Source organism: Lithobates pipiens, unplaced genomic scaffold (assembly GCF_037356315.1).
Source record: "Lithobates pipiens isolate NorthernLeopardFrog02 unplaced genomic scaffold, aLitPip1_a1.2 Scaffold_25, whole genome shotgun sequence".
Taxonomy (NCBI): Eukaryota; Metazoa; Chordata; class Amphibia; order Anura; family Ranidae; genus Lithobates; species Lithobates pipiens.
In genome coordinates, this window is record NW_027507787.1 from 223,066,514 (window position 1) to 223,085,122 (window position 18,609).

Here is an 18,609-nt window from a genome sequence, read left to right on the forward strand (position 1 = left end):
CCATCCAAGTGGACATGGAGTTTGATCGCGTCCGAATCGCGGCGAGCGAAGCCGTTTCCTGTGTTGGAAAGCAAATGGCGGCGTCACGCATTGCGCACTCCAGCGGGTAGCAAAATGTGATGGGTAACCAAATGTGATGTGCCAGGGGCAAGTGGACATCTTGTTACACCCACCGGAGATTTGCATTTTACACTTATTTTTAACTGTAAACTGAGGTTATATAGTGAAATACAGGACTTAGAACTCTGGCTGACTGTTTAGATGCTGAATTTTAAAAGCAGCAGCAAGCCTGCTTATCTCACATGTTTGCTAATCTGACAGAAGTTCGCTGCTTTTAAAATTCGACATCTAAACTGTGAGACGGAGTTTTAATTATTGTATTTCACTATATAACCTCAATTTACAGTTGAAAATAAGTATAAAACGCAAAAACTCCAGTGGGTGTAACAAGATGTCCGCTTTCCCCTTCTCAGTAAAGCCTTACTGTGTTTGAGTGCTGGGTGTAGCAAGATGGCGGCGAAGAAACGTCACTTTCGTTACACATTCTGACGAGTCGCCAAATCTGACGAAACAACGGAACACAGGCCATTTTTTCGGAGACCAAAACTCCTCATTCAGGTACATTATTGAAATGGCGAGAAGCGGGATAAAATTAGAATGAATGCATGACTTGAGTAGGAGATCAGCAAGACATAGTAGCAGAGTTACGTTTGACTAAAGTCATTAGGCTTGTAACGAAAAACTTCGACAGAATGGCCGCTGGCAGAAGACGAGAGCGGACTACGACAAAATGGCCGCCGACAACAGACATCTCTAGTGCCTTCTGCAGCGGGCGGAAGTTGTTCTTTGGATAATCTGTTCCTCTCTACAGGAGCTCATTGATTTTTGCTGTAATGGAGAGAGTGTCGGGGCGGGCGGGCGGGCAGAACTCTGTAATATGGTGATGACAGGTCCAGGGATGGCCTAGCAGTGTCGGGGGGATGTCCTCAGTGCAGAGTGCCCGGGGCCCCGTGCTGTGCTCCAGCTCCTGGCTCTGTCATGGTGATCTCTCCTCTGTGCTCCATGTCACAGGCCCCGACCAAACAGCTACAACCACCCCGGGGATCACATCAAGGTGAGAGCAGCTTGTCATTGGATGACCCCAGATCCCTGCTGCCCCTCCCCTGAATAGTTGCCTCCTCAATGCCCCTCCCCTGCACAGTTGTCTCCCCTAAGCCCCTCCTTTGCAGAACTCTACCTAATGCCCCTCCTCTGCACAGTTGTCTCACCAATGCCCCTCCCTTGCAGAACTCTACATAATGCCCTCCCCTGCACAGCTGTCTTCCCAATGCCCCTCCCTTGCAGAACTCTACCTAATGTCCCTCCCCTGCATAGTTGTCTTCCCAATGCCCCTCCCTTGCAGAACTCTACCTATTGCCCCCTCCCCTGCACAACTATCTCCCCACTGTTCCTCCCCTACAGACCTAACACCTCACTTCCCCTATTCCCCTTCCCACCATCTTTCCTCTACCGAGCAATCTCCCCACTGGCCCTCCCCTGTGAAAATACTAAGCCTCCCTCTATTTTCCTCCCTTGAAAAGCCATCTCCTAACTGTCCCTCCCCTGCATAGTTCTTTCCCTATTGTCACTCTTCAACAAAAATGTCTCCATACTTCCCCCCTCACAGAGCTCTCACCACACTTTCTCCCCTCTGCAGAACTGTCTGTCCACTGCCCCTCCCCTACAGAGCCATCTCTCCTCTATGCCTCCCCTGCAGAGCTATACACCCCCCCCCCCCCCAAGGTAAGAGCAGCTTGCAAATGAATGGCACTGAAAAGAGGTTTCCCCACTGTCCCTCCCCTGCACAGTTGTCTCCCAACTGTCCCTCCCCTGCACAGTTGTCTCCCAACTGTCCCTCCTCTGCAGAGCTAAACAGCCCCCCACCCACTATCCTTTCCCTGCACAGTACTGTCCTCCGCAACAATGTTTCCCTCCCCTACATAGTTGTCTCCTCATCCGCAGAACAATGTAGTCCCCTCCAGAAATATTCCTTCCTTTCAAAGCCTTCTCTCCCTCCCCTGCCCAGTTTTTTTCCCCTCAGTAAGATATCTCCCTCCTTTCACACACAGAGTTGTCTCCCCTCTGTCCCTCCCCTGCCGTCACCCCCCCTACAGAACTGGCTTCCCTCTCTTCCTCTCCTGGGGAGCCCTTCCTCCTCCTCTGTCCCTCCCCTGCAGAGTTGTTTTCTCACTGCCCCGCCCCTTCCTATCTGCCTCACCACTGTCCCCTGCATAACTGCCACTTTTTTTTTTTTTTTAAATGATAGCAACGTTTATTGATTTAATTATTCTTTGAGTACAAATGCTTTCTATACCTTTTTTTTTTATTTTTTTTTCCAAAAACAATTATGTACAACAATCGTTGTTATGTATATGGCAGCATGGTCCTTGTGATCAGACCTGTCCTGCAGAGCATCACATGGTGTTATCCCCGCCGGGGTGCAAGAATAGCCGGCTACACTAAAGTGTTATTTACTGTTTTATTTATTAAAAGTGATCCTGGACAAGACAGCAGGTCTGCTTCATAGCCGGCTTCACAAAGAGTCTGTGTATATATATATATATATTAATATATATATATATATATATATATATATATATATATATATATATATATATATCTATATATATCTTTATTATATCCACTGTGTATGCGTGTGTGTGTGTGTGTGTGTGTGTGTGTGTATATATAATAATATAATATATAATATAATATTATATATATATATATATACACACAGTGGATATAAAAAGTCTACGCACCCCTGTTAAAATATCAGGTTTATGTGATGTAAAAAAAATGAGACAAATATAAATAATTTCAAAACCTTTTTTCCACCTTTAATGTGACCTATAAACTATACAACAAACTGAAATCTTTTAGGCGGAGGAAAGTAAGAATAAAAAAACTAAAATAATATGGTTGCATAAGTGTGCACACCCTTAAAGTGGAGGGTCACCCTAAAAAAAAAAAAAAAAAAAAAATGTATATTGTTAAAAAAAATATAAAAATTGAAAAAAAAACATTTTAGTCACCAGAAACCCCTGTTGCTAGGCAATCTTCCTAATTTGCCTCTTCCGTGGTGCTGTTTCTTCAATTCTTCCTCCTCGGTGAGTGGCCCCGTTGTCTTCTGGGTCCTGTGTGTGTCCCAGGAAACAATGGGGCCATTCACAAAACGCCGCGCGGCTCGCACATGTGCAGTAGGAAGCGGGCAGTGAAGCCGCAAGGTTGGGATTGTGCAGCAGGAAGCGCAGTGTGCGTCCCAGATGGAAATGGAAGTGACAGCGCCTGTATTAAATGCCCCAAGCTTGGTTTTCTATGCATTTCGTGCTCTTGCGGACGTCTTCAGGAAAAATGTTTGAATAAAAAACTAAGTCGGCAGCTACAAAAAGTGCAGCTGCTGACTTAATAATCGGACACTCACCTGTCCCAGAGTCCAGCAATACGGGCAAATTAAGCCCCGCTCCTCTCGCCCTCCGTTCCGCAGTGCCGGCATTCTTACTGTGGGCACCCGGCTGCGGCTTGACAGCCGGGCATGCACTGCGCAAGCCGCTCTGTGAATGGCTGTGAAATCTTCTGGGACATGTGACGTATCCCGGAAGATTGAATGGAGGGAGGGGGGAGAGGGGAAGTTCCGGTGCCACAGAGCCCCAGGAGGAAGTAGGAGCTGGGTGCTTCTATAAAGAGGATATCTGCTCCACCCCCCCCCCCCCCCCAAAAAAAATTACATGCCAAATGTGGCATATCAGGGGGTCACCTTCAATTAAAGCTAAAGTTCAATTTTTGGGTGGAACTTGGCTTTTAAATATAAAAAACAAAAAAACAAAAACAAATTATTGATTTTTATCCACCCTGGGACTCCTTTATTAGATGATAAATGATGGGCACATGCCTGGTCCATGAATGTGAATTCCATTGGGGACACAATTGTCTCGCATTGTATTTATCTCACTATTCAGAGCTTTCCTTCCATTTCTCGTCTTCCTGTGAAGTGGAATCTCTGATCGTTTTTGTGGTGATGGGTTAACACTGGAATCGGAGGGGCAGTAAAAACAGCTGGTCTTTATTGCATCCCGACTGTCCACCATAAAATGCCCCTTCCACTGAAAAAAATAAAATAAAAATACAGGCAGCGGTATATTTCTGAATGCCTGCAACCCACCTCTGAAGAGCGATTTATTGTGGGTCACTTTTCAAAGGGGTGTACAGGGACTGCCGCATGTGTGAATGAGGCCTTACTGCTCACAAAATGTTTTAATGCACGCTTTGTGTTTTTTCTTTCAGGGAGGAGTGTGTCATTTTGGAGCTGCCATGTCCCACAGGGGATGCCATTCCTTGCACCCTGACCATCTCCAGTGCTGCACAAGGGACACACCATATACTGGAAGTCAGCCTGTGCAGTGAAGCCAGAACCATAGAGGTGTACAGCCTCTCTGAGGATGGTCAGGAGGAGGAGGAGTATTTGGGTACCAGTCGTGGAGAAAAATGTTCCTTCAGAAGCTGTGGAGACGATGAGCCCTTCACCTTGTACAGAGCATACTTGAAGTTCGATTTTCCTGTGCCCGCTTGTAAAGTCAAGGTACTTCTTTGGGTGTCTGCCTACTTAAAGGGTTTGTGAACCCGTTTGTCTTATGCCGCGTACACACGGTCGGATTTTCCAACGGGAAATATTGGATGTGAGCTTTTTTTTTTTTTGTGTGGAAAGTCAGACCGTGTGTACGATCCATCGAACATTTGCTGTCAGAATTTCCACTAACACAGGGCTCGACAAAACCCGGGCGCCAGGTCGCATTTGCGACTATAATTAGCGACCTGGCGCCTGGGGCAGCACAGCTGGGGGTATCCTGTCTCCGCGGACCCCCCCTGGCGTGATCGCGTCGGGCCGCGCCGCCGGTGGCCGGAAAAATTGAGCCCCCGGCTTTGAGGCCTTCTACGATCCTATGGTTCCTTCTGGAATCTGGCGCCCTCTTGTGGTGGCCATTGGAATTACACCCAGCAATGCTAATTGAGCTTCCCCTGCCAGCCTATCTCATTGCCTTTACTCAGAACCCCTAAACATTATATATATATTTTATTCTAACACCCTAGAGAATAAAATGGTGGTCGTTGCAATACTGTCTGTCACACCGTATTTGCACAGCGGACTTACAAGCGCACTTTTTTGGGGAAAATTTATTTAATTAAAAAAAAAATAAGACAACAGTAAAGTTAGCCCAATTTTTTTTTATATTGTGAAAGATAATGTTACGTCGAGTAAATCGATACCCAACATGTCACGCTTCAAAATTGCGCCCGCTCATGGAATGGCGACAAACTTTTACCCTTTAAAATCTCCATAGGCGATGTTTAAAAAATTCTACAGGTTGCACGTTTTAAGTTACAGAGGTGGTCCAGGGCTAGAATTATTGCTCTCACTTAACCGATCGCAGCGATACCTCACATGTGTGGTTTGAACAATGCTTTCATATATGCGTTCGCTTCTGCACGCAAGCTTGGCGGGACAAGGCGCGTTTAAAATAAAATTTTTTTTCTTATTTTAACTTTCATTTTTATTTTTTTCACTGTTCTTTTAAAAAAAAAATGTGTGTCACTTTTATTCCTATTACAAGGAATGTAAAAATCCCTTGTAATAGAAAAAAGCATGACAGGTCCTCTTATATGAGATCTGGGGGGTCAGAGAGACCTCACATCTCATATTTACACTAAAATGTCGTAGAACGTCCTCCCCTGTGCACTCGCCCCGTGCGCGCCCGCTATGGTCACCGATCCCGGCCCCATATCATGTGATCAGCTGTCAGCCAATGACGGCTGATCACATGATGTAAACAAAAGCCCAATGATCATTTTTTTTTCTCCTCATACTGACAACGTGAGGAGAAAAAAAAAGCCACTGGCTTATGTTAAAGGGACATCGGTCCCGAAGAGGAAGGAGGCAAAGATGCCTCCTCTGTGCCATTCAGTACCCCTGCCAGTGCTACCTGTCATTTTTACCTGCCAGTGCCCATGAGTGCCACCTATCAATGCCCACCAGTGGTGCCAATCAGTGCCACCTAGCAGTGCTGCCTATCAGTGTAAGCAATCAGTGCCCATCACTGCCGCCTCATCAGCATACATCAATGAAGGAGAAAAATTACCTGTTTATAAAATTGTATAACAAAATATAAAAATATATTTAAAACAAGGTTTTTTAATTTGGTCTTTTTAATTTTTTTTAACAAAAAATAAAAACCGCAGAGGTGATCAAATACCAAAAGAAACCTCTATTTGTGGGAAAAAAATGATAAAAATGCAATTTAAGTACAGTGTTGTATGACCACACAATTGTCATTCAAAGTGCGACAGCGCTGAAAGCTGAAAGTTGGTCTGGACAGGAGGAGGGTTTAAGTGCCCAGTAAGCAAGTGGTTAAAAAACAAGCAGTGTAAATACCGATTTTCAGCTGTCTTCAGAGAGGTCACATGACTCGCGGCCTCTTTCCAGCTCCAATGAATGTCTTCTGCGGGAGGGGACGTAATCTCCCTCTGACGTCAGCCGGGGAGATCACGTGGCTCGCCTCCTCCCGCAGAAGCCCTGGCTCATAGCTGTAAAGCGGCCGCGAGTCACGTGACCTGGCCTAAAGACAGCTGAAAATTGGTATTAACAACACTTGTTTTTTTAAATGCTTTACACTGTGGGGTATGCCAGCCTCCAATAGAGGGGCTAGCAGTGACAATTTTTTTTTTTTCCCCCACTAATAGCGGCAGGGGGCGGAGACAGACAGAGAGGAAGCTGAGAGGCAGGAAGGAGGGGGAGATAGGAGAGCTGAGAGCAGGCAGCGTATGACGGAGGGATGTACTCTGACTACGGTGGTCAGGGCTCAGCAGCCATGATTTTCGTGGTCAGTATAGAGAGGGGATACAGGAAGTGGCAGGTTCAGGGAGGTTTATTTTACAGTTTAGAGGGGGGGGAAGTTTACACAGGACAAGCACTGTGCCTGTTTAATCTGATTTCAGGGACCAGGATTAGATTTATTTTTTATTTTTGGGCTAACAAACGCTTTAAAGCAGACCCATAATTAAATACAGTTTCCAACTTTTGCAAAAAAACGAATAAATGTACCCACACTGATTTAAAAAAAATGCTTATTAATTTTTTTGCATTCTAGCCTGCAATGCAATGAAAGGACGATGAGTGGAAAATGGGTGCAATGCTTAGATTCCTGCAGACTGTTCCCCCCCCTGCCCTCTGATGATTCTCCCGGCTTGCCGCTGGAAGTTTACCATAGAGATTTCTGGTGACCGGACGGTCCCCAGTCATCTCTGACTCTCGGAGACCCAGGTGCGACGTTATGATGTCACGCCCGGGCCATCGGAAGTAAACAAAGCCGAGGGCTCGGCTGGAAAGGCCGAGAGTTTATTTATTTTTTTATCTCAGCCTTTTCAGCCTGAAGGAGAGATGTGGGGTCTTATTGAACCCTCATCTCTCTATAACACTGGTTCTCACAGGAGCGAGCTTGCACGAGTGCCCCCATAGCAAAAGGCTTGCCATTGGGGGTTCTTGACGGGGGGAGGATCCAGGACCGCCAGTGGGGGACCCCAAAAAAGAGGATCAGGGCTGCTCTGTGCAAAACCATTACACAGAGCAGGTAAGTATAACATGTCTGTTATTTAAAAAAAAAAACATCTTTAACCACTTGCTTACTGGGCACTTAAACCCCCCTCAGTCCCAGACCAATTTTCAGCTTTCAGCGCTGATGCACTTTGAATGACAATTGCGCGGTCATACAACACTGTACCCAAATGAAATTTTTATCATTTTTTTCCCACAAATAGAGCTTTCTTTTGGTGGTATTTAGTTACAGCTCGGAGTTTTATTTTTTGCTAAACAAACAAAAAAAGATGCAAAAAAAAAAAAATCATGTTTAATAGTTTGTTATAAAATTTTGCAAACGGGTCATTTTTCTCCTTCATTGAAGTGCGCTGATGAGGCGGCACTGATAGGCTGCACTGGTGGGCACTGATAGGCTGCACTGGTGGGCACTGATGGGCTGCATTGGTGGGCACTGATGGGCTGCATTGGTGGGCACTGATAGGCTGCACTGGTGGGCACTGATAGGCATAGTTAAGGCGGCACAAATAGGCATAGATAAGGCGGCACTGATGGGCAAAGATGGGCACATAAGATGGCACGGATGGGTGGCACGGATGGGTGGCACGGATGGGCACTGATAGGTACCACTGATAGATGGGATTGATGGGCACTGATAGGTGGCTCTGATAGGTGGCACTGATGGGCGGCACTGCTGGGCACTGGTAGATGACACTGATGGGCACGGATATGTGGCACTGGGGTGCAGCACCTTTGTTAAGGCAGATTCTGGGCACTGCTGGGTGGCACTGTGGGCACTGCTGGGTGGCACTATGGGCACTGCTGGGTGGCACTGACGGGGGGCACTTACTTTTTTTAATGTGGCACTTGCAGGGGGCAGGTGGGCACTAGCAGGGCTGTCCGTGATCGGGACTGATGTCCCGATCACGGCCGCCGGTGATCGGCTTTTTTTTTTCTCCTCGCGCTGTCAGCGCGAGGAGGAATAATAGCCGATTACCGGCTCCGTTATATCACATGATCAGCTGTCATTGGCTGACAGCTGATCACGTGATAAGGGGTCGGGATCGACCCCTTGTACGGATCGGTGATCAGGCGAGTCTCGTAGACTCGCCGATCACAGAGCGCGCCGCGCGCGCCCCTCAGGGGGCGCGCAGGCCGCTCGTGCACGGGACGACGTCAATAGACGTAGTCCCGGAAAAGGAGATCCGCGCTGTAGCCGTCATTTGACTATAGCGCGGATCTCAAGTGGTTAAAATCACTTTAAAGCAAACCCTTGCCTAAAAATAAATATAAAGCTAACAAAGTGAGGATATGGGGGGGGGGGGGAGGAGATTTCCTCTTTCCGTCAATGTATAAAAGTTGAATTCCCACCTAAACTTAATCATCCCTAATAAATGGAAACAGAGACATCCCTCAAGGGGTGGGACTATAGCGGCACTGGTAGATTAAAGCGGTTGTATAGTCATTTTTATAAGTTTAACCTACAGGTAAGTCTATAATAAGGCTTACCCGTAGGTAAAAAAAAATCTCCTAAACCTGTACAGTTTAGGAGATATGTCCCTCACAATGCGCCGCTGACTGCAGCACACAGGGGATTCTCAGCTTAAAGTCCGGGAGACACTGGACCCTGCCGGAAAGAAATCTCCCGTGCGCATGCGCGGGAGTGACGATATCGCGGCTCCGGCCACTCACAGCGCCAGAGTCACGATACCCGGAAGACACGCTGAGGGAACATGTCAGCTCCCCCGGCGTGGATCGGGCCAGATGTTGGGGCCTCGTTCTAAGGTAAGTATTTCATAATGAGCTAGTATGTGGTGCACACTAGCTCATTATGCCTTTTCCTTTGCATGTAAAAAAAAAAAAAAATTCCGCTTTAAAGTCAAAGACGTGGTGAGAATTATAAAAATATCAAACGCCTTATTAATAAAATTTGATATTTTTATACTTCTTACCACCTCTTTGACTTTAAAGTGATTGTAAAGGTAAAATAAAAAAAAAAAAAAAATAACAAACGTATTATACTTACCATTTACTTTGCAACTCGTTTTGCACAGAGTGGCCCCCAAACCTTCTCTTCTGGGGTCCCTCGGCGGCTCTCACGGCTCCTCCCCACATCTGATAACCCCCCCGGGAGAAACGCTTCCCAGAGGGGGTTACCTTGTGGGCGTGCTCCCCGAGTCCAGCATTCAGCCTCCATAGAGGCCAAATGTATGACTCGGCCCCGCCCCCCTGGCGTTGCGTCATTGGATTTGATTGACAGCAGCGGGTGCCAATGGCTGCGCTGATATCAATCTATCCAATCAAGAGCCGAGAATCTCGTGCAGAGAGACAGCGCGTCCCTGTGGGTCAAGCTCGAGGGTCCATGTAAGTATTAGGTGTATTTTAATCCTAATGCTTAGGATGCATTAAGGTGAAAAAAAACACGAACCTCAACAACCCCTTTACTCTACTAGTGCTGCTATAGTCCCACCCCTTGAGGGATTTCTCCATTTCCACCTAAACCTAAGTAGTCCTAAAAATGTTCTCTCCCCCTCCTAACACCTATGCTGATTAACCCATTGAAAAAAAAAAAGATGTATTATACTTACCTAATTTCAACCTGCTCCGGTCACATGATCAGTTGTGTAAGCCAGCGCTGCCCGCAGGGAAATGGAGAGAGGGTGACGGACAACAGCTGGGACATGGCAGGCTTTGGGGGATGTCATTGCTGCAGGCTTTTTTAGCCTTTGTTGGGTGCCCCCCTCTCCATTCCCCTACAGCCGCCTGTGACTGATACAGAGGTTCACGTGCAAATTAGAAGAAAACGGGCCGCACCCCGCAGTTGTAATCCAATAAAACATATATTTTATTATTCAAACATGGGACAGAGTAGTGCAGGATAGGTTACAGTTGACTTGGTTCACATGTAGGAGTGCTTCGTCATAGCGGGTTCACATGACCGGAGCAGAGCGTGCTGAAAACAGGTAAGTATATACATTGGGGGTTGATTTACTAAAACTGAAGCATGCAAAGTCTGGTGCAGCTCTGCATGCTAACCAATCAGCTTCTAACTTCAGCTTGTTCAATTAAAGGGGTTGTAAACCCTTGTGTTTTTTCATCTTAATGTATCCCATGCATTAAGATGAAAACCTTTCTAGCAAACCCCAGCCCCCCCAGTTTTACTTACCAGAGCCCCTTCATCTCTTCGGCGGAGACTCGCTATCTCTCTCTATATGGGGTCCCGGCTCTTGAGTCTATAGACTGATAGCAGCGCAGCCATTGGCTCCCACTGCTGTCAATCAAATCCAATGACGCAGGGGGGGGGGTTTGGTGTGGGCAATGCCGAGTCTGGCATTTGTGTCTATGTTGGACTCAGGAGTGCGACCGCAAGGTAACCCCCCCCCGGAGAGCGCAAAGATCCTTTACAATCACTTTAATCGTTTCAACCACGGAAAATTTTGCTGCTGAATGACCGGGCCATTTTTTGCGGCACTGCGTCATTTTAACTGACAATTGCGCAGTTGTGCAACGTTGCACCCAAACAAAATTGACGTCCTTTATTTTCCCACAAATAGAGCTTTCTTTTTGTGGTATTTGATCACCTCTGCGGGTTTTTATTTTTTGCGCTAAAAACAAAAAATAGTGACAATTCTGAAAAAAAAACACAAAATTTACTTTTTGCTATAATATCCCCATTTTATTATTTTTTTTAAAGCAATTTTTTTCTGAGTTTAGGCCAATATGTATTCTTCTACATATTTTTGGTAATAAAAATCACAATAAGCGCTTTCGCAAAAGTTATAGCGTCTACAAAATAAGTGATAGATTTATAGCATTTTTATTATTATTGTTTTTACTAGTAATGGAGGCGATCTGTGATTTTTATCATGACTGCGACATTATTGCGGACACATCGGACACTTTTGATACATTTTTGGCACCATTGGCATTTATACAGCGATCAGTGCTATAAAAATGCGCTGATTACTGTAAAAATGTCAATGGCAGGGAAGGGGTTAACACTAGGGGGTGATCAAAAGGTTAAATGTGCTCCCTGACTGTGTTCTAACTAAAGGGGGAGGGGACTTCCTAGGGAAGAGATTGTGTGTTTATACAAAGTATGAACATCGTACTATCTGTCTCTTCTCCCCTCAGAGAACTGGGATCTCTGTGTTTACACACAGAGATCCCTGTTCTTGCCTTGTCTCGACCGATCACGGGAGCCGGGCGAGCAGCGGGCGCCCCTAGTGGCCACAATAAGAAGTGCTGTAACATGACGGCGATTCGTGCAGCCGAGCTATGTTGCGGCAGCACAACTGCGGCGGCTGGTCGGCAAGCTTAGACAGTTAAAACCTGCAAGCTTATCGGTTTCTATGCAGAGCTGCACCAGATTTTGCACGCTCCAGTTTTAGTAAATCAACCCCATAGTTACCTATACATCAAGGATTTTAATGCAGAAGTTTATCATTACATTTACTTCTATTTTTATTTTACTGACATAGGCACTGTTTATTTATATTTTTCCTTTTGCAGCTACTTTCACTTGGAGAAAAACAAAGTGTCCTTGTGGGTGAGATGGGCGTGCACGTGACGTCCATCCCTGAGAGAAGCTCCCAGACTCCATCTGTGTTAGGGACGTCCATCAATCTGGAGCGTGTGCAGAGTATGATGGACAGCATGGGTGGGAAAATGTCACCTGGAGCTGAGCAGCTCATGAACATGGTGCGAGCGCAGCAGAAGGTGAGCCTGTGTATATATACATGTGTATACTGCTAAGGGTGGCTGCAATCCCTTTAACCACTTGCCACCCAAGGCACGTCATATAACGTCACATAACATCATGGACTTTCAGTGGGAAGCACTCGGCTACAGACATCATCCAGATATTTTTCGGCTGGCGATTCTGTGCACTGTAAGAACCAATCATAGTGGCCGTTCAGCCGCTTGATCGTTCTTACAGGTGGCGGTAGGGGACGTCCTCCACCCTCCGGTGCTTCTACGGGCTCGCCGGTGCGATCGGTGAGCCGGAGAATTAATCGGTCGCCGCTGGAAGTTGACCATAGGGATTTCTGGTGACCCCTTCTCTATGACCCTCAGAGGCCCGGGCGTGAGGTTATGACGTTACGTCCGGGCCGTGAAAGTAAACAATGCGAGGAACGCAGATGGAAAGGCCGAGACAGTTTGTTTATTTATTTTTTGAGCTCGTTCTATCCAGCCTGGAGGAGACATGTGCGATCCTATAGACCCCACATCTCTCCATAAAGAGGACCTGTCACACACTATTACTTACTACATTCCTTGTAATAGGAATAAAGCCCCATACACACTATCAGATTTTCCGTGGGTTTTTATCTTCAGATTGACCAAAACCATATAATATAAGGTTAAACCTTAGGAGTTTTAATTTGTATGCAATCAGGCAGGCCCTTCTACTACATGGTTTTGGTAAATCTGAAGACAAAAATCAGCAGAAAATCTGATAGTGTGTATGGGGCTTTACAGTGATCAAAAAAATAAAATAATTGAAAGTGAAAAAAAAAAAAAAAAAAAGTAAAATAAAGAAAATGTTTTATTTATTTATTTATTTATTTTTTTTTAAGTGTCCTCGTGTGCTTGCGCACAGAATCAAACAATATGTAAGTCGCCCCTGCATATCTAAACAGCGCTCAAATCACACATGTGAGTTATAGCAAGAGCAATGATTCTAGCCCAAGACCTCCTCTGTATCCACCACATACTAGCTCATTATGAAATACTTACCTTAGAACGAGGCCCCGACATCTGGCCCGATCCACGCCGAGGGAGCTGACATGTTCCCTCTGCATTTCTTCCGGGTATCGTGGGTCCGGTGATGTGAGTGGCCGGAGCCGCGATATCGTCACTCCTGCGTATGCGCGCGGGAGATTTCTTTCTGGCAGGGTCCGGCGTCTGCCGGACTTTCAGCCGAAAATCCCCTGTGCGCATGCGCCGCTGCAGTCAGCGGCGCATTGCGAGGGGAATATCTCCTAAACCGTACATGTTTAGGAGATTTTTTTTTTTTTTACCTACAGGTAAGCCTTATACGCTTTCCTGTAGGTAAAAGTCCCAAAATTGACTATACAACCACTTTAAGTGCTTCATTGAACAAGCTGAAGTCAGAAGCTGATTGGCTACAATGCACAGCTGCACCAGATTTGTACTCAGGTTTTAGTTAGGCCCTTTTCAGACTGCCGAGACTTGAAAGTCACGTGATTTTGCAGCGATTTGAGCGATTACCTGTGTAAACGTGAGGTCTATGGACTCACATCAGAGTCAGGCCAAAGTAGTACAGGGTACACTTTGAAGTCGGTGGGACTTGAAGCCACACAGATATGAATGGTACTGATTGGAAATATGGTGTACGACTTGTCATGCGACTTTGCAGTCCCAAGTCGCACAAGTGTGAAAGGGGCCTAAATCAGCTTCAGAATGTCTGCGGCTCTCAAGTCCATGCATTCTTCCCTTGTGTGCCTGTATGGGGCCTGCAGGGATTTGTCCCTATGTTATTCTTATGTGTGTGCGCCTGCATTTCCCTCCTTTGCATGGCGGTACCTGCATGATGACTGCAGTGAATTTGCTGTTTTGATTGGACGTGCATGGGCTCTGCAGTTCCCTTCAGTTTTCTGTATTTCTTCTTTACAGAATCAGGCTCCATTTGGGTCTCACTTACTGCAGCTGTTTGGCAGCTTCCAGCCTCAGGCGTATCGGAGCAAAAAGGATCCAAAAGAAGAAACTCCCCAACTGGCCCAAGCGACTCCTCCTGATACAAGACTGGAAGCTGCAGAGAGTCATCCCTCCGTCCCACCACCGCCACCCACCGACCTCAAGTCTGCGATGTCTTCATTTCTGCAGAACCAGCTGGGTCAGTCCGTCTCTCCTGAATCTATTCTGCCTCTCCTGCAAAATCTTACTGTGCAGAGGAACATTGATCGAGACAGTGGAGGAAAGTCATGCTCAATGCCAAGGTGGGTCATTTAGACACTCAAAAGACCACTTCACCCCCTTCCTGACCAGAGCACTTTTTGCGATTCGGCACTGCGCCGTTTTAACTGACAATTCCGCGGGCGTGCGACGTTGCATCCAAACAAAAGTGATGACTTTTTTTCCCCCACAAATAGAGATTTATTTTGGTGGTATTTGAATCACCTGTGTGGTTTTTATTTTTTTGCGCTATCAACAAAAAAGAGCATTAATTATAAAAAAAAGCAATATTTTTTTACTTTTTGCTATAATAAATATTCCCCAAAAATATATAAAAAACACTTTTTTTTTTCTTCAGTTTAGGCTGATACTTATTCGACATATTTTTTTGTTAAAAAAAAAAAATCGCAATAAGCGTTTGATTGGTTTGCGCAACGATCAGCGATTGTAATGGAAATCATTCATGACAGGTCCTCTTTATGGAGAGATGTGGGGTCAATAAGACCCCACATCTCTCCTCCAGGCTGGAAAGCATGAGATCGTGAAAAAAATTTCACCGATCCCATGCTGACAGCTGCGATCGTGGCTTTGTTTACCTCCGGGAACACGGGCGTGACGTCATAACGTCGTGCCCGGGCCTCCGACTGTAATAGAGATGACTGGTGACCATATGGTCACCGGAAATCTCTTATCGTCATCATCTGGCGCCGGACGATTCTTTCTCTGGGTTCCCAATGGCATGGGAGAGCCCGGAGAAGCACCGGATGGCGGCAGGAGGAGGGGATGTCCCCTCCCGTCACCTGTAAGAACGATCAAGCCACTATGATCGTTGTTATGGTGCACAGAATCGCCGGCTGAAAATGAGGATATCTGAATGATGCCGGTGGCTGCAGCCATCATTCAGATATTCCCACTGAAAGTCCAGGACGTCATATGATGGTTATTCACCTGGAGATGGAGTATAACCCAGTAGGTAATGAATATTAGCCCGACTCTGTGTCCCATGATGTACTCAAAGAAAAGGATTTTACAGGTAAGTATGACTAAAAATCCTATTTTGATCCTTTACAATCACTTTAAAGGATAAGTGCACTCTTGGAACATGTTACCCGTTCCTCACATTTTGTAGGGTGGAACATGTTGCAGCATCTGCAGCCTCTCCCCCCCCCCCCCCCCCGTTCTCCCTCCTTATGACAGCGGATCAGGGATCTTCTCCCTGTACCCGCTGTCACTATTTGAAATTGTCACGGTCATGCAAAGCTCTGCCCACAGGACCGCATCCTTCAGTCACAGTTTCCTGTGAATGAATGCCTAAAATGACTGTCAGCTGTTGCGGCTGACAGCTTGTAGGTTTCAATGCGGTGCGAGGGCGCTGGTGAGTGTCCCCATAGTCTATTGATCTTCCTGCTCTCTGGTAATTGCCTGCCTGTACGAGGTACGAACTGCAGGAACTGGATATTGCACCCATGATCTGCTTATTACAGATGCAATGCTCTACAGCAGGGATATGCAATTAGTGGACCTCCAGCTGTTGCAGAACTACAACTCCCATGAGGCATAGCAAGACTCTTACAGCCACAAGCATGACACCCAGAGCCAGAGCACGATGGGACTTGTAGTTTTGCAACAGCTGTAGGTCCGCTAATTGCATATCCCTGCTCTACAGGCTCCTTAGAAACCAAATAATTAACCACTTGCTTACCGGGCTCTTAAACCCCCTTCCTGCTCAGGCCAATTTTCAGCTTTCAGTGCTGTCACTCTTTGAATGGCAATTGTGTGGTCATGCTACACCTATATGTAACTTTTATCATTTATTTCACACAAATAGAGCTTTCTTTTGGTGGTATTTAATCACTGCTGGATTTTTAATTTTTTTTGCTAAACAAACAAAAAAAAACATCATTGATAGTTATAACATTTTGCAGACAGGTAATTTTTCTCCTTCGTTGATTTGCACTGATAGGCGTCACCGATGGGCTGCACTGACAGGTGACTGACGGGCACTGGTAGGTGACCCTGACGGGCACTTGTAGGTGACCCTGACGGGCACTTGTAGGTGACCCTGACTTGCACTTGTAGGTGACCCTGACTTGCACTTGTAGGTGACCCTGACTTGCACTTGTAGGTGACCCTGACTTGCACTTGTAGGTGACCCTGACTTGCACTTGTAGGTGACCCTGACTTGCACTTGTAGGTGACCCTGACTTGCACTTGTAGGTGACCCTGACGGGCACTTGTAGGTAACACTGGTGGACACTGATGGTCGGAACTGGTGGACACTGATGGGCGGCACTGGTGGACACTGATGGGCATCACCGATGGGCTGCACCGATAGGTGACTAACAGGCACTGGTAGGTGACCCTGACGGGCACTTGTAGGCAACACTGGTGGACACTGATGGTCGGAACTGGTGGACACTGATGGGCGGCACTAGTGGACACTGATGGGCATCACCGATGGGCTGCACCGATAGGTGACTGACAGGCACTGGTAGGTGACCCTGACGGGCACTTGTAGGCAACACTGGTGGACACTGGTGGGCTGCACTGGTGGGCTGCACTGGTGGGTGGCTCTGACTGGCACTGGTGGGTGGCTCTGACTGGCACTGGTGGGTGGCTCTGACTGGCACTGGTGGGTGGCTCTGACGGGCACTGGTGGGTGGCTCTGACGGGCACTGATGGGGCGACACTGATGGGCAGCACTGATAGGTGGTACAGGTGGGTGCTTGGCATCAGAGGGTCTGGTGTGTGCAGAACCGATGTCCCGTTTACTCCAGACAGTAATCGCCTTTTTTTTTGGTCTTCACACTGTCAGCGTGAGGGGAAAAAAAGTTGCTTACCGGCTCTATTTACATCACATGATCAGCTGTCATTGGCTCACAGGGGGCACACAGGCATCACATGCACGGGAGGACATACATGGACTCCCTCCCGGCAATTTGGGCCCACGCTATAGCCGTCTTGGCTATATCGCGGGCAGCAAGAGGTTAATGCACTTTTTTTTTACCTGCAAAAAACTTGCATTTTCTTTTTAAAAAGGTAATTGAATAAGCCGAAGTTAGAAGCTGATTGGCTACCATGCACAAGCTGCACCAGATTCTGTACACTCAAGTTTTAGTTTTAGTTCCCCCGATTGTCTCAGCTCTTCAGAGAGTTCTACAGGTTACCTTGGCAGTTTGTGTATAAAAATATATCCCTCAGATCTACTATAAAAATATGAAATACATTCCTTTGGATTTGAGCACAGTTGTCGGGTTTGCTCGATGTTTTTCGTAGCTCAATGCTTGTTTTTTTACTTTTACTTTTATTACAGAGAGAAGGAGCTAGAGCCATCTTTGGAGAAGGTCCTGTCCGCTCATATGGAGCGTCTGGAAAGGAATCTTATGAAGCACGTTGATGAGAGGATGAGATGTTTGCAGGAGCATCTGGACACCAGAATAGATCAGCTATTCGTATGTTTACTGGAGAGAGGCGGCAAGTCCAATCCACATCCTGCGACTGCAGGAGATAAACTTGTCAATGGGCACATGGATTACCAGGACAGTGACTGTAACATACTGTCGGTGCAATAATATCCACCGACCGACATTTACTGGTCAGATCCGACTGACGTCTAATGATCCGGGTAATCCTTCAGTAGGTTGGCTCTTCTTGCTAGTACAGGAGAGTCATACAGTGATGTGACTACTTACCTCTTACCACAACTGTTTACTAAACCGTTGCCACGCGGTATCATCACAAATATATGCGGTTTACTCTTCTGATCCAAATCCATGCAAGCCATTTATATTCACCAGCTGCACACCACAGCAGGACTACATAATACATGGCAATATAAACACAAATGTAAATGGGTCTGTCAGTTTTTTTAAGCTTTGGTTATGATTTTAAGAAACATCTGTCTTTTTTTATCTGTTCGTGATACCTACCTTATATTAATGGACTTGTATATTTAAAATGACCCTGTCACCTTGACGCAGAAAGGAATGCTGCTGGTTAAGAGTCCTTTATTGTTTACCTGTCCCTCTGCATTCAAGACATACCTGTGGCTGAAGATTTCCAGCATA

The 18,609-nt window shown here is 46.4% G+C and overlaps 1 protein-coding gene across 2 annotated transcripts; it reads left to right on the top strand.

Moving 5' to 3' along the window:
- Positions 1 to 838: 838 nt before the first annotated feature.
- Positions 839 to 18,387, top strand: CUNH10orf88 (chromosome unknown C10orf88 homolog). 2 transcript variants are annotated; one of them, XM_077455592.1, is made up of 5 exons: positions 841 to 1,114; positions 4,324 to 4,618; positions 12,137 to 12,343; positions 14,264 to 14,586; positions 17,856 to 18,387. In XM_077455592.1, exons 1-5 carry the CDS (start codon positions 981 to 983, stop codon positions 18,112 to 18,114), a joined length of 1,218 nt encoding a protein of 405 aa, XP_077311718.1. In that variant the 5' UTR covers positions 841 to 980; the 3' UTR covers positions 18,115 to 18,387. The 2 variants fall into 2 exon arrangements, with proteins under 2 accessions (XP_077311719.1, XP_077311718.1); XM_077455593.1 differs by lacking the exon at positions 12,137 to 12,343 and having other exon boundaries at positions 839 to 1,114.
- Positions 18,388 to 18,609: the final 222 nt, after the last annotated feature.

Bases quoted from the DNA above. Each gene is read 5' to 3' on its own strand.
- CUNH10orf88 (XM_077455592.1), top strand. From the start codon at position 981: ATGTCCTCAGTGCAGAGTGCCCGGGGCCCCGTGCTGTGCTCCAGCTCC. The intron at 4,619-12,136 runs GTACTTCTTTGG...TTCCTTTTGCAG, and splicing joins TGCCCGCTTGTAAAGTCAAG to CTACTTTCACTTGGAGAAAA. The intron at 12,344-14,263 runs GTGAGCCTGTGT...TCTTCTTTACAG, and splicing joins TGGTGCGAGCGCAGCAGAAG to AATCAGGCTCCATTTGGGTC.